The sequence below is a fragment of the Cicer arietinum genome, chromosome 4 (genome assembly GCF_000331145.2).
Source record: "Cicer arietinum cultivar CDC Frontier isolate Library 1 chromosome 4, Cicar.CDCFrontier_v2.0, whole genome shotgun sequence".
NCBI lineage: Eukaryota > Viridiplantae > Streptophyta > Magnoliopsida > Fabales > Fabaceae > Cicer > Cicer arietinum.
The window spans coordinates 57,313,477-57,338,113 of NC_021163.2; the positions used below are offsets into that span (position 1 = coordinate 57,313,477).

The following is a 24,637-nucleotide window of genomic DNA, read 5'->3' on the forward strand; positions in this document are numbered from 1 at the left end:
TATTTCTTTCATTCATATTTACTGATCCCAAGCTATTAACAACACTACCACTAGCAGGACGATCAACTTTTTTATCAGCAGTATGCTTAGAATCAACAGTTACCACCTTGCTGAAAGAATTATTTCTTGTAAAGCTAGTCGGTCTAGAATAGTCAGTGCTCCCCTTCTTATTCAAAATAATATTTTTCTGTTCTATCATTAGGGCTTTTTGAATAACATCAGTAAGGCTCTTTAGTTCAAATAATCTTACCTCTACCTGAATTTCTTCCTTTAACCCGTTCAGAAAAATGCCCTTAGCAAATTCTTGATCAATTTCTCTTAGAGCGCCAACATACTTCTCAAATTCCTCCACATACTCTTCCACTGTACCAACCTGTTTCAAAGATAGCAACAATTCAAAAGGATTTTGAATCATTGATGGTTGAAATCTCCTTATGACAGCCACCTTGAAAGCATCCCATGAAGGATTTGGATTGCACCTCTCCCACCATTGAAACCAGCTTAAAGCTCTTCCTTCCAATGCTAACAGAATCGCCTGCATTTTCTCTTCTTCTTGGACCATTTGCAACGAAAAATAGCGATCTAGCTTGCGTGTCCAACCAAAAGCGTCCTCACCGGAAAAAATTGGGATTTCCAATTTCCGCCAACGATTTTGCCCTTTCTCCCTGATGCATTCACGATCTCCGATCTCACTGCCTCCATCGCCATGATCGTCATCAGATCGCACTCCTAACTTGCTTGCGATTGCAGCAAGCAATTCTTTGGTTTTCTTCGTACTCGCTTCATTTAGGTCAAGCCTCGTGCGTATTTCTTCTCGCTCTAAATTCCAATCATCCGAAGAACGATCCATGTTTCTCGTCAAAACCATACGCAATCGCAGCGGAAACAACCGATCACAGGACACCAGAATCGGTGTCTCTGATACTAGTGTTACAACGGGTAACTCAGAGAAGAGGAATTAGGGATAGACTAGAAGAATGCTATTAAGAATTAAAGTGTTTCTGAATTGAATGTATTATTTCACAATGAAGAACTTGTTACAAGCTTAGAGAAGAAAATTCCTGATTCCCTATGAATCAGTCCAACCAATTCTACTTCTTCCTAACCACCCTAACTGCTCCTAACAGATTGCTATTTATAGTAATCTATTTTGGCTCCAATTTCTAACAGAATGACAGCTAAGCTCAAAACAAAACTAACTAACTAATTAACTAACTATTTATTCCTTCTCACATATACATTCCCAAACTTATTTTTATTCGTATCAAATTACTTCACTAAACATCTTTAAAATAGTTAAATTTACTTATATTTTTATTTTATTGTTGTGACCATATAAATTAAAAAATTGATATTTTTTCTAATTTTTGGGTGATTCAGGGATATGGTATCAGCTCGGTATATACGCTAAAGGTAAGAATTAAATATCATCTTTAACTAGTTATGTGCTTTTTTATAAATAAATAAAAGAAAATGATATTTCTACATATTTTGATATCAAATACACGAACTGGATGTACTGTTTATCATATATATATATATATATATATTGAATAATATATTTTTTTTTTATAAAACAATAATAACTTTTTTTTAATAAAAAAGATATATTTTTCTGACACATATATAAGTTTATGTCATTAATCCTTTAAAACATTTCATTAACTACGATAATGTATGTGATTAATCATTTACTTAACATATATATCATTAACTAATAGAATGCATAACATTACAATAATTTCAACAATAACTAATAATTTTAATAAAAATTAAATATTTTTAATGATTTCAGAATTATGATCAAGTGACATATACATATTATTTACATTAGTAGTGTCTATGTAAATATATATATATATATATATATATATATATATATATATATATATATATATATATGGGTCGTTAATTTACACCTTAACGAAGATGTAAATTAACAATTTAAACTTTTTCAATAAAAAAAAAAAATCTCTGTTTACTATTTTAAATAAATTAAATTGATTGTAATTTTGTTAATTTCATTTTAATTATTAATGATTCGAAAAATATTAGTCTAAATTAGCAAACTACATAGCTAAATTGTTACACACTAGCAAACTAAGATTGTCAATTGTTATACACAAATAGCTAAATTATTTACTTATTCTTCAGCAGAAAACAATCCTTTTACGTATACAATTAATCGAACCACATTACCATATAATAGCATAACATAACCCAAAACAAATTACATTATCGAAGCGAGTGTTATGTATTAGATTATTCTTTCTCGCTCATTTATTCACTTAAAGTCTCATTTTTCTTGCAGATACTATCATCGCTATTTGGATAGGTGAGTTCTTCAACCATTCAGCTGTAAAAAATCTTTATTTATTGGACATGATTTATTTTTCTCAAATATTTGATATAAAAATGAAGTGAACATTTGTTTTCGATTCAAATCATAAAATATTCTAATTACTGGACCTTCTTTCCACTAAAAATTAAAACAAAAAGAAATTGCTAGTGGCCTTTACTATTCAACTATGGCATTAAAGTTGTGTAAAAAAATGAATACCTTAACATATTAGTAAAATCTACCTAAATTTTAATTTTTCGTGTCATTATGTTACAGGATTTACTGAAATGATAAAAGGAGAAAATTCAAATTATGACTATCTTGAATATAGAGTAGGATTGTTCACAGGACACTATGTCATACCATCATTCGTGGCATCAAGATTTCTGTTAGGGACAACATTATTTATTGCATTGTTGATATACAAATGGCGAAAAAGACATTTGTCAATGTATGAATATATTGAAATATATCTACAACAACAAAACAACATGATGCCTATCAGATACTCATACAAAGAAATTAAGAATATGGCTAGAGGTTTCAAAGTCAAGTTGGGTGAAGGAGGATTTGGCACTGTGTTCAAGGGAAATCTACGAAGTGGGCCCTCTATAGCAATCAAGATGCTTGGTAAATCAAAAGGTAATGGACAAGATTTCATTAGTGAAGTCTCAACTATTGGAAGGATACATCATTTGAATGTGGTTCAATTAATTGGATTTTGTGCTGAAGGATCAAAACGTGCTCTTGTTTATGAATTCATGTCTAACGGATCTCTTGATAAATATATTTTCTCAAAAGAAGGAAGTATAGATATAAGCTATGATAGAATTTTTGAAATATCAGTTGGAGTAGCTCGTGGGATTGCCTATCTTCACCATGGATGTGAAATGAAGATTTTGCATTTTGATATAAAACCACACAATATCCTTCTTGATGAGAATTTCACTCCAAAAGTATCTGATTTTGGACTTGCAAAACTACATCCGATAGAGAATAGCATTGTTACAATGACTGCGGCAAGAGGTACAATTGGATATATGGCTCCAGAATTATTCTACAAAAATATTGGTGGAGTGTCCTACAAGGCAGATGTTTATAGTTTTGGGATGCTTTTGATGGAGATGGCAAGCAAAAGGAGAAACCTTAACCCTCGTGTGGAGCATTCAAGTCAACTTTATTTTCCTTTATGGATTTATGATCAACTTGGAAAAGAGCAAGACATAGAAATGGAAGATACCACTGAGGAGGAAAAGAAAATAGTAAAGAAAATGATCATAGTTGCACTTTGGTGTATACAATTAAAACCAGATGATCGCCCTTCAATGAGTAAAGTACTAGAGATGCTGGAAGGAGATGTTGAAAACCTTGAAATGCCTCCAAAGCCAATCCTTTATCCACATGAAACAATTTCAAATGATCAAGGAACCAACTTTAACCAAACAATGTCAAGTGATTGGACAAGTTCTTATGATTCTACAGAAATAGAAAGTAATCCTCTGGTAGAGAATATTGCTTGAATGTTCACAAAAGCAATTTGTCGCATCCACTTTGTTGTATACACTTGTTCTTATGTAATGTTTCATTCGTCTATATATTTCCCCTATTGTGTTCTACTAAACATTCTCCTTCATTTGAAGTCTCTAAATGTGTAATAATGTTAAAAATTCGTTATGCTTTGAATCTATATATGGAAATATTAACTTGTTTCACAATACTTGACCAACAATACATAAAAACAAAATCTTTCAATTTATAGTTGCACATAGTAACAATAATAGAATGTAAAAGAGGTAATAGGCTAGTCTAATTCTTGAATCACTTCTAGCTCTAAATTGAGACATCCAGTAGCAGAATTTGTGCTTGTATAAGTTGAAGACGAAGCAATAAAAGGATTGGAAGGAACTTTTAATTTCTCTCCATCTCCTTGTAGCATCTGCACCACAGTTTTCATGGAAGGACGATGCATAGGTTGCCATTGGATGCACCAAAGTCCTATGATTGCCAATTTTTTTGCAATTCTAAAATCTCCATCTTCATCTATAGAGATTTGAATGTCTCCTCCTTCAAGCAATGTGTGGATCCAATCTGGATATAGAACTTGGAAATTTTCTTCACTTGTGGTTGTCTTAGTAGATGTATTCTTTCTTCCTCCAACAATCTCCAACAACAACATACCATAACTATATATATCAGACTTATAAGATACATTTCCAAAGTTTCTAGAAAAAACTTCAGGCGCCATGTACCCTAATGTTCCTCTAGCTACAGTCATAGATACAATACTTTGATTTTTGGAGCACAATTTCGCCAAACCAAAGTCTGATATTTTTGGAATGAAATTGTCATCTAACAAAACATTATGAGGATTGATGTCAAAGTGAAGAATTCTTTGATCACAACCTTGGTGAAGATACTCAATTCCATTGGCTATACCTATAGCAATATGTTGCAACTTATCCCATCCAAGGAAACTATCTTTGTTGCTGGGATGAGAAATGAATTTCTGCAACGAACCATTTGGAAAAAAGTCATAGACTAAAGCACGGTGAAATCCATCAGCACAAAAACCAAGCAATCGAACAACATTAACATGATGAATTTTTCCCATAGTTCCTACTTCATTTATAAACTCTCTCCCATCTCCCTCTGTATTATTAAGAATTTTTACAGCCACTTGAATTTGACTCGACAAATTACCTTTGTAAACAGCTCCATGAGCTCCTTCACCTAACTTTTCCCTGAACTGTTCTGTAATTCTTTTGATATCAGCATAAGAGAATCTAGTTGGCTTTGAAGCTTTGTAATCGTTCAAAAAGTTTTCAAGTCTAATTTGATCTTCACCTTTGATCCTAAAATAGAGGTATACTCGAAAGATAAGACCAATCAAAGTAACCATGACAGTTGAGCCAACAATTGCCCCTGCATATTCAACAATATTCAATATAATAAATAAAGCAGAAATAACAATAATAATGGATAGAATTTAGTGAAGGTATATTCACCTGTTGTTGCTAAAATAATGGATGTGTGCTTTTTTGATTTGTTATGTAGCTCATATTCTAAACATTGACTGTCAAAATTTGTTTCGGACCACTTTAATGATAGAACTGCATACTGTACCCTTAATTCACTGGCTAGTACTGGCAAAACTTTATCAAACATTCTTGTGCATTGTAATAAGTCCAATTCGACAACGCTTTCGGTTGAATCTGCGAAATAAATGGGACAGGACAACATGTCTTGTTTATCGTAGTATGTATATTGTTCGAAGCTTTTGAGATGGTGTTGATGTTTCCCAACTAAATTAGAACAGTTGAAAAAAGTGATGTTGTTGGAAAATGGGTACGGTGTTTCGAAAGGAAAAAATAATGAAAAGTTGTTGTCTAAAAAAAGATTAGAAAGACAGTTTTGTGGGTGAGATAGGTATAATCGTTGAGATTGACAATCTATGTCAATAACGTGGAATCTTGTTGGATTTGGAAGTGAGGGAAATTCAATAGTCTGATTAAAGTGATTAGAACAAGATAGACGGTAGGGGCATATAATGGATGACTTATTGCTCTGATGACAACTTCCAAACTTCATAAGCAAAAGTAGCAGTAGCAGTGCTAGCAATATTGTCATTAGTGACAACTTCATATAAGCAACTTAAATTGAAAGCATCGTTCTTAAGAGTTTCCTATTAAATAAGATAGAGTTTAACAAAGTGTTAATATGTGATACATGCTAATTTTGTGGAATTACATTAAACTCAATTTAAATTTTAAAATAGTATCAAATTCAAAATAAATTATTAAAAAAAAAAAAGTGCAGGAGAGAATAAGAATTAAGAATAGTTCAAAGTCCATGATGATCATATGAATCGCAACGTCATCAAGAGACTAAACATAATTGAACCATTCTTCTTCCCCTCTATATTAAAAAATGTTTTTCTAATAAAAAGATGCTTGACAGATTTTTTCTACACTTGAACAACTACTATTTAGTCTATAATAACTATATCGGTGAAAGTCAAGAAAGATGGCTAAAAGACTTTGACGCTGAAAATGACAATTTTGTCCTCATTTACATGTTTTTAAGATAAGGTTGACTCGATAGAGAGGCAACTAACTTATATATTTTTAATTTTAAAAATTATATATTTGATTTAATCATGTACAGAGAAAAATCCTTCTGCTCTGTGGAATCATTCTTATGCTTCCTTCAAATTATGGTAGTAGTGCTGCTGCAACTTGATGATAAAACATGTGATGCAATTACTAATAACAATACAATTTGTCCTCCTTCTTCATGCGGCAAAATGAGAAACATAAAACATCCATTTCGACTCAAGAGTGATCCAACAAGATGTGGTGATAAGAGGTACGAGTTATCATGCGAAAACAACATGACAATGTTAACTCTGTTTGAGGGAAAATACTATGTGAAGGAAATAAACTACAAAAACTACACAATTCGGTTAGTTGATCCAGCAATTGAAGAAGGTACTGATTGCTCTTCCATGCCTCGCTATTACTTATACGCTTCTAATTTTACAAGTAATTACAATCCTAGCTACCTCGGGGATCAATATCGAACCTTCCAAAACAGAATAATTGAGACTGCTGATTATTTTGAATATCTCGAATCTGAAGAGTTGCCAATGTTCCAGCACGTAATTTACATGAATTGTAGCAATCCTGTGCGGGATGATCCGGTGTACGCGGATACAGCTTCTTGCGTGAAACTGAATTCTGAAGGTTATGTTTATGCTATCGCTGGGGACTTGAAAGTTCAAAACACAAAAGATGACTGCCACGTGGAGGTTGTTGCCGCGATATCTTTTTCTGATTTTAATTATAGTCATTATGGAGGGGCATGGGACATTCCCAATCGAAAGTTTTCGTACGGTGAAATTCATAGGATGTTGGTCGGTGGATTTGAGGTTTCGTGGATGAGTGGTCCTTGTGAAGAGGTTTGTAACATCTCAAATTGCTTTTTAAGTAAAACCACTGGAATTATTCAATGCACTGATTGGGCTGATCACTGTGTAACCACACTGGGATTTCACGTCAGATGTGGTAAGAACAACTTCACATTTTTTTTTTAATTTTAAATTAACTGAGAGTTTTACTTTTATTATATTTGACAATTAGTTTATAATATAAGTTTTTTTTTTCAATTTAAGTATCTTTGTAAAAATAAAAAAATATAAAAAAACTAAAATACTCCACTTTAAAAGTAGCTTTTGTGAGAACATTCACTCATTTTTTCGTTGTTTTAATTTTAGGAACTCCATCAAAGCTGCGAATGTTTGTCGAAGGTATAAGGAGAAATCTGTCCTTCTAACTTCATTATATTACTTGCTCTATTTTAATATAAGTATTGTTTAACACAACTAGAGCTGTCAATTTGACGAGCCCCATAATTATTGGCTTGAGTTCATATTTGAGATGGGTCAAAAAAATTAATAATTTAAATGGTCTTCATAAACAAGGCCTCCTAAACTAAAAGCTTCCTAAAATTTTGTGGGCTTATGGGGCTATAGGCACACTTTTTTTTAAAAAAATTGATTTTTTTTTAAGAAATAAAGTTTTTTAATTTTTTCACTGATAATTTTTTTTCTATAAACTTTTTAGATTAATTTTCGATTTTTTCTATAAAAATTTCAGATATTTTTTCGATAAAAAATGTCCGATTTTTTTTTTCTGATAAAAAATGTTCAACTTTTTCAATAAAAATTTCCAATTTTTTTCGATAAAATTTTCCGATTTTTATCGATAAAATATTTTCGATTTTTTTTAATAAAAAAATGTGCGATTTTTTTTTCGATAAAAAATTTCCGATTTTCTTTTCGCTAAAAGTTTTCCAATTTTTTTCGATAAAAATTTTCTATTTTTTTTCGATAAAAAGTTTCCCATTTCTTTTCGATAAGAAGTTTCTATTTTTTTTTCGATAAAAAATTTCATTTTTTTTTTTAATAAATTTTTTCTAAGAAAAAGAATCTGAAAATTAACAAAACATTTTAGTCCTAGAGGCCCCTCTCTTAAATTCCATGAAATAATGGACCAAAATTTTAAAAGAATTATTTTGATAAAGAACTTAATAATAGAACAAAAAAATTAATGGACCTTGTAGTTGAGTTTTTTTGACGGTTCTAAACACAATAGTAAGAGTGTCGCAAATAGCTAAGACAAATGCTATTTACATCTGTTATTTGCTTCAATGGATATAATTCATCATGTATTTCATATCTATATCCGTGCAGTTTGTTTATACAGGTATTTAAACGAATTTTTAAGTATTTATAAATATTAACATACATTTACGAATATCATATTTTAAATAGATAAAAAATTATTTATGTACAACTTTTTTGCAATTATATTTAACTTTTTCTCATCTTTTATAAACACAAAAAAATATTAACGCATAAAAATATTAATACATCAGTAAATAAATAAAAAGCATCATAAAATTCTATCATAAAAAAATTATATTGTTACATTAACACATAAACATTAGAACACAGTAATTTATTTATTTAGTATGGATACAGATATTCACAAACACAAATAATAGTATATTAATTTGTCTCTTAATCCATTAACTAGTAAATAATCAAAATATTCGTTAATTTTACTTTGTGAATATTTATTTGGCTATGATATCCACATCTACACGTTTGTTTGTCATCCTTATTTGTGAAGAAGATTTAGAGTTTGATTTCTTCTATTAACCTTCTTCTGTGACAAATTAACCACTAAGCTATACTTCTAAAAAATAAAAATAAAAACACACACACACAAAATTATATTAATAATAATAATAATAATAATAATAATCCATAACTATGTATAAAGAAAATACATAGTTTTTGTGTGGCTTTTTTTCCAGTTTTACCCTTGTGTAAAATTACTTTATTCAAATTATCCTTGATATTAAAATATGTATGTCTATATATAAAGGGATATTTAGTTTTGATATGACAATTTTTCTTTCAATTTTACCCTTTGTTTAAATTATTTTATTCACAAACTTTTTTTACTGATTAAATAACTAAATTTTAAATAATTATATAAACTTTAGTATCTTTTTCAGAAAAAACTAACATATTGGCACGTCAGTGTGTGTCTATACACTAGTAATAGTAGTGTTTCCTTCTAGTTTGGGCTTCATGCAATTTTAATTAAGTATTTCTATTCTTTTTATTTATTTAAAATTCTCAACTTTTCTTAATAAATCTGATAGTATAGTGTTTTATAGAGACTAAATTATATTTTGAACATTGTAGCCAAAAAAATTATTTAACCATTTAATATTCATTTCCACTAACTTAACCTGAAATAAATATTGATTGCTAGCTACATTGTACTTTTTCTTGTCAATTTGTTGTCTTCTTAAGTCATCTCTTCCATTTGTTGACTTCATTAAGATTTCTTGCAGGTATTTTGTACGGCATAGCCAGAGGTAATATTTTATTCAATTATATATATATATATATATATATATATATATATATATATATATATCTTATTTTTTCAATGTTATTTGAAGATTCATTATATTTTTTTAATGTTTACATTCTTGCATTTATGATATGATATGTAGGACTACTACAGGCAATAGGTGTAGAAATACATGATGCATCTTTAGGTATTTCTGAATCTAAAATTGGTATTTACATAGGAAAATTCACAGGAAAGTATATCTTGTCATCATACATTATAGTGAGATTTGTGTTGGGTCTCATTGTTTTCTTTACAAAATTGATAAATATATATCGAACAAGGCATACATCAATGTATGAAAATATAGAAGATTTTCTTCAAGGTAACTCTCTCGTGCCAATAAGGTATTCTTACAAAGAGATAAAGAATATGACTAAAAGTTTTAAGGACAAGTTAGGTGAAGGAGGCTATGGTACAGTTTATAAGGGAACGTTACGCAGTGGACCTTTGGTAGCCATAAAAATGTTGGGTAAATCTAAGGGTAATGGACAAGATTTCATTAATGAAGTTGCAACCATAGGAAGAATACATCACACCAATGTGGTACGACTTATTGGATTTTGTGTTGAGGGATCAAAACGTGCTCTTGTTTATGATTTCATGCCCAATGGATCTCTTGATAGATATATTTCCTCTAGAGATGATACTATTTCTTTAACATATAAGAAAATGTATGAGATATCTCTTGGAGTGGCTCGTGGTATTGCTTATTTGCATCAAGGTTGTGACATGCAAATTTTACATTTTGATATCAAGCCTCACAACATCCTTCTTGACGAAGACTTCATCTCCAAGGTTTCAGACTTTGGTCTTGCAAAACTTTATCCAGTTGACAATAGCATTGTATCTTTGACTGCTGCAAGAGGAACAATTGGTTACATGGCTCCTGAATTGTTTTACAAAAATATTGGTGGAGTTTCTTATAAGGCTGATGTGTATAGCTTTGGAATGCTCTTGATGGAAATAGCAAATAGGAGAAGAAATTTGAACTCACATGCTGATGATTCAAGCCAAATTTTCTTTCCCTTTTGGATTTACAATCAATTGATTGAAGAAAGGGAGATAGAAATATTAGGAGATGCTACTGATGAGGACAAGAGTAATGTGAAAAAGATGTTCATAATTGCTCTATGGTGTATACAATTGAACCCCAGTGATCGTCCTTCTATGGAGAGAGTAATAGAAATGCTTGAAGGAGATATTGAAAATATTAAAATTCCACCAAAGCCTTCTCCATATCCAACTGAAATTATTCAAGATCATGAAATTAGCTCTAGAGAATCTATATCGAATGATGATATCTCTGGGTCAATTAGTTTTCTTGAAGAAACTGTAGAAGATCCTTTACTATATTATTAAACTACCAATGATAATAATTACTAGGTTTTTGGGTTTTGATTTTCATTGAGTTAGAATTTCCCATTACACAAAAATTTGCAAGCATGGGTTATTATTTCTTAATATGTTGAAAAAAAAAAGTTTAATATAAATACATTATCGATTTGTACCAAAAAAAAAATGAATTATCACTATACAAAAAAATATGCTTTATCAATATAAATTAATTTTACGCCGACGTTCAATAACAATACAATCATTCACATTAGTCTATTTTGTAACCTCTTTTTAAAAATAACTAGAATATAACATGCACGTTGCATGGGATATATAGACTTTAACATACTAGTAATATTGGAAATAAGATTTTCAAATTTCAAAAATAATATAATTTATTCATTTTGTTTGTAGAGTATTTTTTTCAAGTGCGTTTATTTGAGTAATTATTATATATGAATTGACAAACACACATTTGAGAATATGTAAAATATTTTGTAGAACGTATTTGCAACTAATTCATATATTTAGTATTAAAAATCCCTAGTGATTATCATCCTACAAACAAAATTCATAAATCATATATAGTGTTAAAAATATTAAAAGTGTTTTAATAAATATTAATATATATATAATTATCTACTCCAAAATCAAATTAGTCATGCTCTTTTATTGTGTTGTCAAATTTAAATTTATTTTGAAAATATTTTTAGAAAAATATAAAAATGATTTTGTCATTTGGAATTCATTTCATTCTAATTTTGTCAAAGAAATGACAAATTTAAATTCAATATTTTGAGTATGAAACTTCTATACAACATGACTTGAGAATTTTCACAAACAACTCATATGTACGGTTGAGTAGAAGTAAAACAGATGTAGAAACTTCAAATTGATAGTATTTTTTAAAAAATTAACAACATAAACCATCTCCGTAAAAAAGTAACAATTAATTTTTTAATTTAAATATTAAATATTATTCTTTTATCTATAAATGGTAAATAGTTTTCTCCCGAAGATACAATAATAACACTCATATAAAGCTGAATATGAACAGTCTTCTTTATCTTTTGAGTAGTCAATATATTTTCATGTCATAGATGAGATCAATTAAAACAAATCATAATGGTTGATTACTCCATTTTAGTTTTGTACGTAGAAAATTATATATTAATTGTACTTTAATTTGTAACTCATAACATATTAATAATTATACATAATATTAGATACTAAATAATAATAATAATAATAATAATAATAATAATATAATAAGAATTTTCCAACTATATCTACTTCTTTGAAAATAATTGGGTTGCAAGCCACTAATTGTAGAGATTGTTTGAAGAAGTAGAATAATATACGTCAAAACAATTTTCTCTCGAAGACACAATAATAACACTCATATAAAACTAAATATATATTATTGTTGGGTACTTCTGTTCTATAAATTAGATTGATAAAATTAAATATATATTATTGATATAAAGCTAAATATATATTATTGTTGGGTACTTCTCTTTTATAAATTGTATTGATAAAATTGAATATATATTATTGATATAACTACTATATCAATAATCATTTGACAATTGAGACATAAATGACACATTAATAATTATACATAATATTAGATACTAAATAATAATAATAATAATAATAATAATAATAATAATAATAATAATAATAATAATAATAATAATAATAATAATAATAATAATAATAATAATAATAATAATAATAATATAATAAGAATTTTCCAACTATATCTACTTCTTTGAAAATAATTGGGTTGCAAGCCACTAATTGTAGAGATTGTTTGAAGAAGTAGAATACATCAAAACAATTTTCTCTCGAAAACACAATAATAACACTCATATAAAACTAAATATATATTATTGTTGGGTACTTATGTTCTATAAATTAGATTGATAAAATTGAATATATATTATTGATATAAAGCTAAATATATATTATTGTTGGATACTTCTCTTTTATAAATTGTATTGATAAAATTGAATATATATTATTGATATAACTACTATATCAATAATCATTTGACAATTGAGACATAAAACTTCATATTGATTTTTTTAAATAATGTGAAAGATGTTAGACAAACGTTATGAAATAATAATGTGACTTTATGAAATAATAATGTGAAATTAATTTAGAAAATTTTGAGTAGACGTTATGAAATAATAATTAAATAGGAGATAGTATAAGATAGTTGATAGTTTATAGAATTTGTGAAAAAACTAGAAATTAAATAGAGAAAACTCTCTATGAAGATGTACACGTCAGCTTTTTGGCTGAGGTGGGAAATATTTGCCTACGTGGAAAAAATATTGTGAGGCACAGCGGAGTCTGTTTTAAATATATATAATAAATTGTAAAAACTCTTAATTTTTATCGGTTGTCAATGTAAAACTAATTATTACTCGCAATGTATATCATTTATTCTCTAAAAATAATTATGTCTTCCGAAGAGAAAATTGATTATAATTGACATAGTTGCATATTTTTATTTTACATTTATAATTTTAAGAGTTAAATATATTTTTAATTCTTATAAAAATTCTAAATTTTTTTACTAAGTCTTTATAATTTTTTTATTTTCCATTATGTTTTTATAAAAAAGAAATTATAGGATCTAGAACCAAAATTTTATGGCGAATATAAACATATTTCACTCTAGTTTTAATCTCAACCATTTCTTTATTCAAATGTCAAAGGGTAAGGATGAGCCAATGATGTGTTATACATGTCCCTAACTCAATTTTACCAATGTATCAAAATTGTAATAACCATATTCGAAAGTGTCTTTTACAAAGTCAATTGCTCATTCCACCATTGTTCTCATAAACCCCCCAAAAAAACCCTTACTAGATCCCACAATCCGGGTCGGTAAATTTTCTAATTCAGGCATCTAGTAACTTAACTATCGAGTTTTTGCATCCAATAGACACCTTAATAAATGGCAGAACACTATTTCTCTCATTCACTCTATTTTATTATAATAAATAAATAAAACTCTATAAACCTCCATTTGCCTGAAATCCAACTCAATCTCATTTTTGTCATTCAAATCCATACTAAAATACCACTTTTTGATTTATCAACTCTTAATCATCAAAACGTAAGTTTTTTGTTTTTCAATTTTTGATGTTAGTGTTTATGTTTTTGATTTGTAAGAGATTGTATTTATATATAATTAGTTTATAGTTTTTGTTGAAGTTTCAATAGGTAATTTGAGATCAAGCTGAGGTTTCTTTTAGATGAACACAAGTATCCTAAAAGATAACCACCAGTGTAACACTACTGGATTTCCAAAACTTCAATTATAGAAATTGTTCTTTCACAAAGAATTAAAGAAGACTAAGAAAATTGACTCAATCACAATGTAAGATCTCACACAAAAGTATTAGCCAATGAGTATTTGCGTGTTGTAACAATTTTTCTCTCAAGGTGTTTTTCAGTTTTCTTTGTTATGAAAAAAAAATGTTATGATTAGAAAAAATTGTTTTTAAAAGATTGTAATTGAATCAATTTATAGTTTCAGAAAAACAACATATAAATCGATTTCGTAATCGATTTTATTAAAGTTTGATACCAGCTTAATCGATTACCTAATCGATTATCGCGTGTCTTGTTTTTCTTGAATCTTGAAAATAGAAGAACTAATCGATTTCCTAATCGATCCTTTTAATGCACTTATCAGAAATTGATACTCAGTTTGTATTAGAATCGATTGACTAATCAATTATACTTGTTGTGTTCAAACAACGAGATCAAAACAATCGATTACTCATTCGATTCATTTATTAACATAATCGATTTGGCAATGGGCTAAATTCTCCCTGTAACTCAGACATTTTACTTCAATCGATTCGTCAATCGACTTGGCTTGTTACAGTAGCTTAGCTGTTTAGTTAAAATCGATGTGCCAATCGATTATGCAATATGTTTCTGATAAATGATTAACCAGTTCATTCTTTCAATCGATTACTTAATCGGTTGATGCGAAGCTTGCAACTCAAGAAACATCTAGCAATCGATTATCTAATCGATTAGTGCAAAGCTTGCAACTTAAGAAACTTATTTCAATTGATTGTCCAATCGATTTCGTTGATCATAGAACACATGTCTGATGAAAAAGTATTTTCATAATCGATTTGCCAATCGATTGACTCAGTATGAACTTGGTTCTGTGAATCACAAAATCGATTACTCAATTGATGTGCAAATCGATTGTCCAATTGATTTGTTTAAACACAGAACACAGGTTTTGATAAAAACCTTTAAGTAATCGATTTCCCAATCGATTATCTTAGTGAAACCTTTATTTTGTGAGTTAGACAATCGATTGCTCAATTGATTTATCAATTGATTTATTACTTGATTGATTACTTGATTGATTAAAACTTATTTTATGATTTCATTGGCAAATACTATATGAGAAATCATTATGATTAAGTCTACTTAATTGACACTATTAACACTAGACACTTTTATACATCAGTCTTCAAGCCTTGTAGGACATCATCCATCTTTGCTTGAGTTCCAAGTTTTGTCCAAGTGTGTAGTGTTTGATTATTTGCCTGAAATGTTTCTCAATTCAAATCATTAGATCAATCAAATAATGCATATACATTGTATGTTTGGAAATTATATCAAAATCATGATCAAGGAGGCATATGTCTTACACTAAAGTGGGCGTGCTGTCATTGTCAATATTTTTTTTTTAAATTATACTTCTTATAAGAAGGTTTTCAATTATTTATAAAATTATCAATGCGATATATTACGCGCTTTATACAATTTTCTTTTTTTATTTATAAAATTGTCACCATGTAGATTTATTACATCTAATTTTAATAAAACTAGTGTAATAGATAAAATTATTATGATAAATGTTATTTAAGTACAGTTTTAACACAAATATAAACACAACTACCGTATATCTATACATCGTATATTATACACACTTATACTCACTCTTCATTAATACACATTTATCACTCTCTCTTCATTAATTAATAATAAATTCAAATTAAACAAACAAACATATCTATCTCTTCCTTTTCATCTTCATCGATCTTTTTCCTCTCTCATTTTCTCTTCTCTCTCTCTCTCTCTCTCTCTCTCTCTCTCTTTCTTTTGGATCAATCAGATAACTTGACCTATATTATGTTTTTCACCAGTATTTCTTATACATTGCTCTCCAAATCTACACTTCTTAGATTTTTATTTTATTTTAGTTCTTTTGTTATTTTCTTAGTTGTTCACTCTTGTTGTTATTGGCTCATACAATGGTTTTCTGGATTTTTTTTGTATTTCTTTTTCTGGTTAATAGTGTAAACATTATTGGTTAATGCATTATTTTTGTCTAAATGTTAGGGTTGTGAACAGTTAATCCATGTTAATTATTTATGTTTAAATATTAAGTTTCATAACTGTTATTGTTATTTTATATTTTGTTATTAATGGTGTGCTGAATTGCTAATTATAGGTCTTTCTGAGTTTGTTTCTGGTTAATAGTGTAAATATTATTGGTTAATGAAGTATAATAAGTGATTAATGAAGATGAAAATAAATAATTGTCCAACCAAAATAAATAATTGTCCCACAAAAATAAATAATTGTCCCACCAAAATTGTTGTTAAGTTGGATGAAGATGGATTGTGGTACATTACAAAATTTGAACCTTATCATACTCACGAGACGAGTTCTACAAAGACAAGGTTGTTCAAGTTACCTTGCAAGTGAGGAGATATAGTTGCTCAAGTTAACTCATAAAAAATTTGATTAAAATCAGTAAATAAATGAAAGAATGAGGAATTATGGAAAAAAAGAAGATGAATGTGTGAGGTTTATTTTTGTAGAGAAAGACAAAAAAAAAAGTGAAAAAAGAGATAAAAAAGGGAAAAAAGTTATAAAAAAAAGAAGAAATATAATGAAGAGAGAGATTGTGTGGAGGGCCACATGTATTTGTGTTTGTAATTGTGTTTAATTATCATTGCTCAATTATTATACATGTACTAGTGTAAAGACTTAAAATATAATGAAGGATATTTTAAATCAAATGTATACTAATTGATTATTATTAACTAATATGTTTGCACTAATTAATCTTTACTTAGAGTTGATAATACATAGAGATAAGACTGCTTTTTTTTTTCTTTTCCCGTAAAATAAGACTAGTTTATCGTTTATAAGACTTTGTTATATTTTGATTTTTCTAGAAAATATTATGTAGATATTTATACATTCAATTAATAATTTAAAAAAGAGAGAGAGAAAATATAGAGAAAATGATATGATATATTGGTGATAAAATACGAAGAAAAAGATTTTAAAAAAAAGAAGATTAAATGTGTATAAAAATTTTGAGTGTCCACATATAAATTAGAGATAATTATCTCAATTATTGTCCTAGATTTGATTTGTGATTTATAAACAAAAGCAAACTTTCAAATTATCTACTCGTACAGATGTAGATAATTAAATTTACGATGAAATTGCATCTAATTCAATTGACTTAATTGTAGTTTTAATTCCTCTATTTATACTAGTTCACGAAATTGATACCTCTATTTTAAAAGTCGACAGTTTTAGTCATTCCCTCTGATTTCTAACTAAAAAATAATGACGTGGAATATTTTAAATAACGTGACATATGATACGATGATGTAGAGTGATTAACACTCATGAAATTGAAATAAAACGCCATGAAAAATTAAACCTTAACTTCAGAAATTTTTCATATTTTTAATTTAATTAACGTATTTAGATGGTTCTATATCGTAGAATTGTATGTTACGTTATTTAAAATATATTAAATCGTCATTTTTAACTAAAAAATCTGAGAAATGGATCAAAACTGTCGACTTTTAAAATAAGATGATTAATTATGTGAATCAGTATAAATATAGGAACTAAAACTGTAATTAAGTCGATCCAATTTATATTTGGAACCACTTATCCATAATGCATTGATTTTGGTCTCTAAACAATTCCCCCTCAATTGTCAATTTCTTTATTTTATAAAAGAAAAAAAAATCTAAATACTAGAAGAAGAAATTTTCACTAAAAGGAATTAAGATTTTTGAGAGGCAAAAATTGTCACTAAAAGAGGAATTAGACAAAAAAAAAATCTAAAAGTGAATTTTCACACAACCAAAAAAGACGTAGATTAGGGGGAAATTCAGTCTAATTGCACTAAATTTCCTTGCGTTTTGCCCAAGTCATGAGTCATACCTCGTCAATCGTCAATATGTTCACATGAACAAATGTTGACCATAATTTTTATTCTTATTAACAAAAGGAAGCTGGTTATGAATATAAATTTGGAGGTGTATTCTTTTGACCCAAAAACCAAACACCGCATACAACAACACACAAATTTATTAATTTGAGGAGAGAGAAAATAATATTAAAAAAACCAATATTTGATAGGCTTAATTACAGTTTTGATCCCTCTATTTTAGCTTAATCGCGAAAGTAGTCCCTCCATTTTGTTTCTCTCCAGTTTTGGTTCCCCAAACAGAATTTTAGTCCAAAACTTGATGAAATTTCATTTTTTAAAGCCGTACTACACCATTTATGATCATATATTTCAGGTACAATTGTTGCAAATGAGATCTTGAGGCATGATGTGGTTTAAATAAATTGATCTTCCTATTTTAAAAGTTGATAATTTTAGTATATCCTTATGATTATTTAACTGAAAAATGACGACATGACATAATTTAAATATGTGTCATATGATATGCTGATATAAAATAATTAACACTCATAAAATTAAAATAAAATACTGTAAAAATTTAACTTTCAACTTCATATTTTTCATATTTGTAATTTAATTAATGACATATGAATAATTAATCCATTTAGATGATTCTAAATCATGGAATTGTATCTCACGTTATTTAAAATACGTCAAATCGTTATTTTGTAGTTCAAAATTATGAAAGAGGGATCGAAACTGTCAACTTTTAAAATAGAAGGATCAATTTCTTGAATTGGCAAAAATATAGAGACTAAAATTATAATTAAGTCTAATTTTATTATTTTTTTGACAAAAAATTAACTTCATTCAAATGTAAATAAGAATAATATTAACAAATTCATCATTCGGGGCTTTTATTTTCATTCATATATTGAATTCAAATCTAACTAAGAAAGTAAAAAAACACATAACCATATAAAGATTTTAGAAGTCAATAAAAATAATCAAATCAAAATATTAATCATAACAACCAAACTAATTTCTTCTACATTGGTTAAGAATAATACAAGTTTCACATTCATTAATCCAATCCATCATTGAAAAAAATATTTACTGATGTTCGCTCATATCGACGTAGGTGGTATTTGACATGACCAATTCAACCATGTGTTGACAAGTAGTATGTAAGACTCGGAAAGTGTTATCTGCTGTTTAAAATATGGAACTGACAAAACTTGTTATTTGTATATGTGAACACCACATTTAGACAATGAAACAAACAACGCCACACACGATGACGAACAAATCAACGTTACACTCAAACGACAAAATCATAGATAAAATACGAAGAAAAACTAAATGTGTAAAAAATCACTTATCTAAATAAAATAACATAATGAAATAAATTGGAGGTGATGAGAGAATAGGTATTTTAACATCTTACAATTTATAAATTATTTTTAGGACAACAATGTTGAAGCATACTTCTACGATAAATACAACTGCAAGATTTTGAAAAATTAAAAAATACAAATTTTTTCCAAGATGAAGGATTTAATCAAATTGTCCAAAATAGATTATATTTTCTTATTCCTGAATCACTTCCATTTGAAAAGTTCTTCTCGCCAAAGTTGTCGAGTGAAAAGGATTAGGAGGCACAGTTAACTGATTATCCTCTCCAGTTTCCAACATTTGCACAACAGCTTTTATAGATGGACGATTTATTGGCTGCCATTGAATGCACCAAAGTCCAACAATTGCAAGTTTCTTTGCAATTTTAGCATCACCTTCATCCTCAACATGAATATGCACATCTCCTTCTAATAAGTTATGGATCCATTCTGGATATAACACATGAAAAGTTTCTGCAGATGACATTTCTACATTCTTCCTTCCTCCAACCATTTCTAACAACAACATTCCATAACTGTAAATATCTGATTTAAGAGACACATTTCCAAAATTTCTAGACAGAACTTCAGGCGCCATGTATCCCAATGTTCCTTTAGCTGCTGTCATGGACACAATACTAAGATTCTTGGAACATAATTTTGCGAGACCAAAATCTGAAATTTTTGGAGTGAATGAGTCATCTAGCAAAACATTATGAGGGTTGATATCAAAGTGAATGATTGGATGATTACAACCTTGATGAAGATACTCAATTCCTTTGGCTATTCCAACACCAATTTGTTGCAGTTTCTCCCACCCCAAAAAATGGTCCTTGTTATCTGGTTGAAATATATAGCTCTGTAACGAACCATTTGGAAACAAATTGTACACAAGAGCACGGTGGATTCCATCTGCACAAAATCCAAGCAAACGAACGACGTTGATGTGGTGAATTTTTCCCATAATTCCAACTTCATTGATGAATTCTTTTCCTTCTCCCTGTGTACTGTTGAGCATTTTGACAGCTACAAGAATTTGGGTTGAGAGTTTTCCTTTAAACACAGTTCCGTGAGCTCCTTCTCCAAGTTTTTCCGTAAATCCACTTGTTATTCTTTTGATGTCAGCATAGGAAAATCTAGCAGGTTTTTGTGCTCTGTAATCCTCTAAAAACTTATCAACTCTTAATTGATCCTCTTCTTTCTTTCTAAAATAGAGATGTGTCTTAAATAATGCTATGAGAACCAGTCCCAAAAGAATTGAACCTACAATAGCATATTAATTAAGTGTCAAATAGAATTATCTCCAAATACAAATTAACAAAGAAAAATAAAAACAAGTCTAACCTGTTGCAGCAAAAATAAGAGACCTTGGAATATGAATTGTTTTCACTTTTTTTTTGCAGTCATAACATTCAATTTCATCTTTATTACTACCATTGTTCTTCCATTTGCATTTCATGCCTTTTTCTTTACACTTGTTACAATTTGGATTGGGCCAACTTAAAATCAATTTGCCTATCTCCAGGGTTGACGCATTGAGGTCGAACATCTTGGTACATGATATAAGGTCCAATTGAAGGACACTGTCATATGCATTAGACATATAAATTGGACAAGTGATCATATCTTGTGAATCCTTGAATGTTTGATCATAGTTTCTCAAGTGTGGTTTCTTAACTGAAGAGCAATTGAAAAATGATTTTGTTGTCATTGATTGTGGATCCAATTTGTAAGGTAGAAATGATGAATTGATAAGTTTCAAAAACTTTTTTGGAAGACAATTTTCTGGGTCGGTAATTGAAATCTTGTGTTGGTAGTAGTCTATGTAATTGACAAGGAATTTGATTGGACTTGAAGTGGTAGAGAGATGAATCATGGTGTTTTTATTTTGAGTACAATATAAGCAAAACTTGGGATATGTACAATGATCTTGTGGCTCTTTGATAAGTTGGAAGGGAAATCTAATAAGAGGTTCGTATAGTCCACAAGATAATTCTCTACACTCGTTGTGAGCATTGCCAATATTGTTTATAAGCAAGAGAAGAAGCAAAAAGATCATCAAACTATGTGCTCCTGCCATCCAAAAGGTTTAATTTATTTTGTTCAACAAAGAAAGGGATGATGATAACAAAGAACCGAACTCTGTGCTATCTATACATGTTAGTTTATGTTGGATTAAACTGTGAGCATTTAACCAACAACACTTGGATGAGATGATAAACTTGATCATAATTCATCGAAAAATTTCCCTTGTACCCTCCTTATTATACCTATACCCCCAAATTTAGAATGAAATGACTATTTTGCCCTCGTATAAATAATAAAACCTCACAAAATTACCATTCCACACTTTCACATTTCCGGAACAGAGAGTAAGTTTTTTTTCAAAATTTCCGGAGAATTTGAGAAACAAGTTTTCCGGTACAGAGGTTGTACTCCGGAAAAGTTGTTTTAAAGTTTTCCGGTACCGGAAATCTTTTTAGGAAGTTTTCCGGTACAGAAGAGTGTTCCGGAAAACTTATTTTTGACATATCCGGTACAGAAAGCGTTCCGGAAAACTTGATTGCCAACATTTCCGGTAGTTACCGGAAAACTTGAGCATCAAGTTTTCCGGAAGTTACGTATATTTTTTTTTTTAATTTAATTAATTATAATTTTATAATTAATTGTGATTTAATTCTTTTAATATTTTAATTTTTCAGTGGGTGCACGAGGAAGAAACGGCAAAATCATTCGAATTACACGGAACACTGATACTTCTACATCGACTCCGATGAATCCCCCAGAGAGGATTCGACCGACAGCTTCAAGGAGAAGAAGACGTATGATTATTGAAGACGATGATGAGGGACATAATGATCAGGGGGAGCCTTCTACAGTGCATGAGGAAGATGTGGTACATGAGCATATGGTGCACGAGCAGGTGGATGTACATGAGCAGGAGGAGGCTGCACCTGCTCATGAGGGAGAGCATATGGAGGAGGAACATGATGGAGCTGAGGGACCTGGTGAGCTCACACGGTATCCTGGAGGACCTTATGATTTGTATGTCCTTACACGATACCGTTATCATGTTTCAGCTAGACTATGGTTTGGCGAGGTATATTAAATTAATTATTACTTATTTCAATTAATTATTATTTGTTGTCTAAATTTAATTTTAATGTCATATTTTTTTTTTGTATACAGGAGCGACCATTGCTGAAAATTGTTGCGCATGGGAAGAAAATGCAACAATTTACTCCGCCGGTACTTCCGCGACCCATAGAGAATTGGGTGAATTTGTCTGGTCTGAACCCATTACAACGGGGTAGTTTGAAGATGATCGACAACAACTTGATATCTGCCTTTGTTGAAAGATGGCATTCTGAGACATCGTCATTTCACATGCCATTTGGTGAAATGACGATTACTTTGGATGATGTTGCCAATCTTCTCGGATTGCCTATTAGGGGTGAGTTCTACAGTCCACCCGATGTAGATAGAGTAACAGCATGTAATCTTGCCGTCCATCTATTAGGAGTGACCACGGAAGAGATCTGGGAGGAGACCAGAAAGACTAGAGGTGCACACTATAGATTGGATTGGTTGAAGGAGGTGTTCAGAAGGCAGTGTGCAGCAGAGAGGTTTGACTGTGCTGCTAGGGCATATCTGTTGAATTTAGTCGGGAGTACTATTTTCGCTGATAAGAGTCATACTCTAGTTGATGCGAAGTACCTCCCTTTATTCAGATATTTAGATGGTATAGATAGATATGCATGGGGTACTGCTGCACTAGTGGTGCTTTATGACTACCTCTCAGATGCCTGCTATTATGACACCAAACAGCTAGGTGGATACATGACGTTGCTTCAGGTATCAATTATATTTTAGTATTAATTGTTAATTATTTATTTAATTTATTTATGTTGTATTTAATTGTTAGTATTAATTATTTAATATTTTTATTTGTAACAGTGCTGGATTTACGAATATTTTCCGAATATTTGTAATAGAGGTGATCAGGGTGCTGACGTGGAATGTTTTGCCCGAATGAATAGATGGTGCTATAAGCAAGGCAAGCATAAGGTCCACGAATACAGAAGTATTATTGATGCATTGACACCTGCAGATGTTATATGGAGACCATGGGAGAATCACAGGGGTGTCATTCCTTTTGATGATATCACACTTTATACTGGTCACATTCGATTATGCAGCACTGTAGCGAAATATCTACCAGAGAGGTGTTTGAGACAATTCGGATATATCCAGTATATTCCTTCACCGCCACTTCCAGATCCTGCTAGATTATTTGATGTAGATGTGGAATGGTTGGGATATGTGACGCCAGTGACAGAGCTATTTCCCAAGCTTCGTCCAGCTACATATCCATCTGAGTGTGAAGATGGATATTTGGAGTGGTTCTATCAGGTGTCTCATCCACTGCTGGTGCGACCAGATGGTGTACCTCAGGTCCCACGTTATAGTGTACCGCCCACCAGTGCAGATGCTTCTAGTTCACAGCCGCCACCTATCCTACAGCAGATCGGTGATCTTATACAGCAGGGGTTGAGTGAACATCAAGCTAGTCCAGATGATGAGTTGTATAGGCACTTTTATAAAGCTTTGTATTTATCACGTAGTCGCACTAGTTAGTAGTAACACTTTTGTAACTGTTGTTATGTAGGTTATTTTATGAACACTTTTGATGAACTATTATTATGTCGGTTATTTTATGAACACTTTATGTTAGTTATTTTATTAATTATTGTAATGTCGGTTACTTTATTAATTATTGTTATGTTAGACTCACCCGTCTCTGAATAGTTATTTTATTAATTATTGTAATGTCGGTTACTTTATTAAT

At 29.8% G+C, this 24,637-nt stretch overlaps 4 protein-coding genes across 6 annotated transcripts in view; 2 read left to right on the top strand and 2 right to left on the bottom strand.

The window, feature by feature from the left end:
• LOC140919937 (LEAF RUST 10 DISEASE-RESISTANCE LOCUS RECEPTOR-LIKE PROTEIN KINASE-like 2.1) overlaps positions 1–3,964 on the top strand; it is a 9,185-nt gene extending 5,221 nt beyond the window's left edge. The window contains exons 2-4 of the mRNA XM_073367087.1: positions 1,381–1,413; positions 2,312–2,335; positions 2,618–3,964. Coding sequence (XP_073223188.1) covers positions 1,381–1,413; positions 2,312–2,335; positions 2,618–3,861 — 1,301 coding nt within the window. The 3' untranslated portion in view covers positions 3,862–3,964. The remainder of the gene's footprint in view (positions 1–1,380; positions 1,414–2,311; positions 2,336–2,617) is intronic.
• A 110-nt stretch (positions 3,965–4,074) lies between these two features.
• LOC101511436 (rust resistance kinase Lr10-like) lies at positions 4,075–6,317 on the bottom strand. Its single transcript, XM_004498363.4, has 2 exons — positions 5,347–6,317; positions 4,075–5,263 (listed from the first exon to the last, which is right to left on the bottom strand). The coding sequence occupies exons 1-2, from the start codon at positions 5,981–5,983 to the stop codon at positions 4,143–4,145; spliced, it is 1,758 nt and encodes a 585-aa protein (XP_004498420.1). The 5' UTR covers positions 5,984–6,317; the 3' UTR covers positions 4,075–4,142.
• Positions 6,318–6,467: 150 nt separating this feature from the next.
• Positions 6,468–11,232, top strand: LOC101510924 (rust resistance kinase Lr10-like). 3 transcript variants are annotated; one of them, XM_004498361.4, is made up of 4 exons: positions 6,468–7,404; positions 7,614–7,646; positions 9,770–9,793; positions 9,935–11,232. In XM_004498361.4, exons 1-4 carry the CDS (start codon positions 6,498–6,500, stop codon positions 11,191–11,193), a joined length of 2,223 nt encoding a protein of 740 aa, XP_004498418.3. In that variant the 5' UTR covers positions 6,468–6,497; the 3' UTR covers positions 11,194–11,232. The 3 variants fall into 3 exon arrangements, with proteins under 3 accessions (XP_004498418.3, XP_073223186.1, XP_073223187.1); XM_073367085.1 differs by having other exon boundaries at positions 10,013–11,232; XM_073367086.1 differs by having other exon boundaries at positions 10,025–11,232.
• An 8,591-nt stretch (positions 11,233–19,823) lies between these two features.
• On the bottom strand, positions 19,824–21,781 carry LOC101495452 (rust resistance kinase Lr10-like). The gene is made up of 2 exons (XM_073367088.1): positions 21,133–21,781; positions 19,824–21,051 (listed from the first exon to the last, which is right to left on the bottom strand). The coding sequence occupies exons 1-2, from the start codon at positions 21,662–21,664 to the stop codon at positions 19,985–19,987; spliced, it is 1,599 nt and encodes a 532-aa protein (XP_073223189.1). The 5' UTR covers positions 21,665–21,781; the 3' UTR covers positions 19,824–19,984.
• Positions 21,782–24,637: the final 2,856 nt, after the last annotated feature.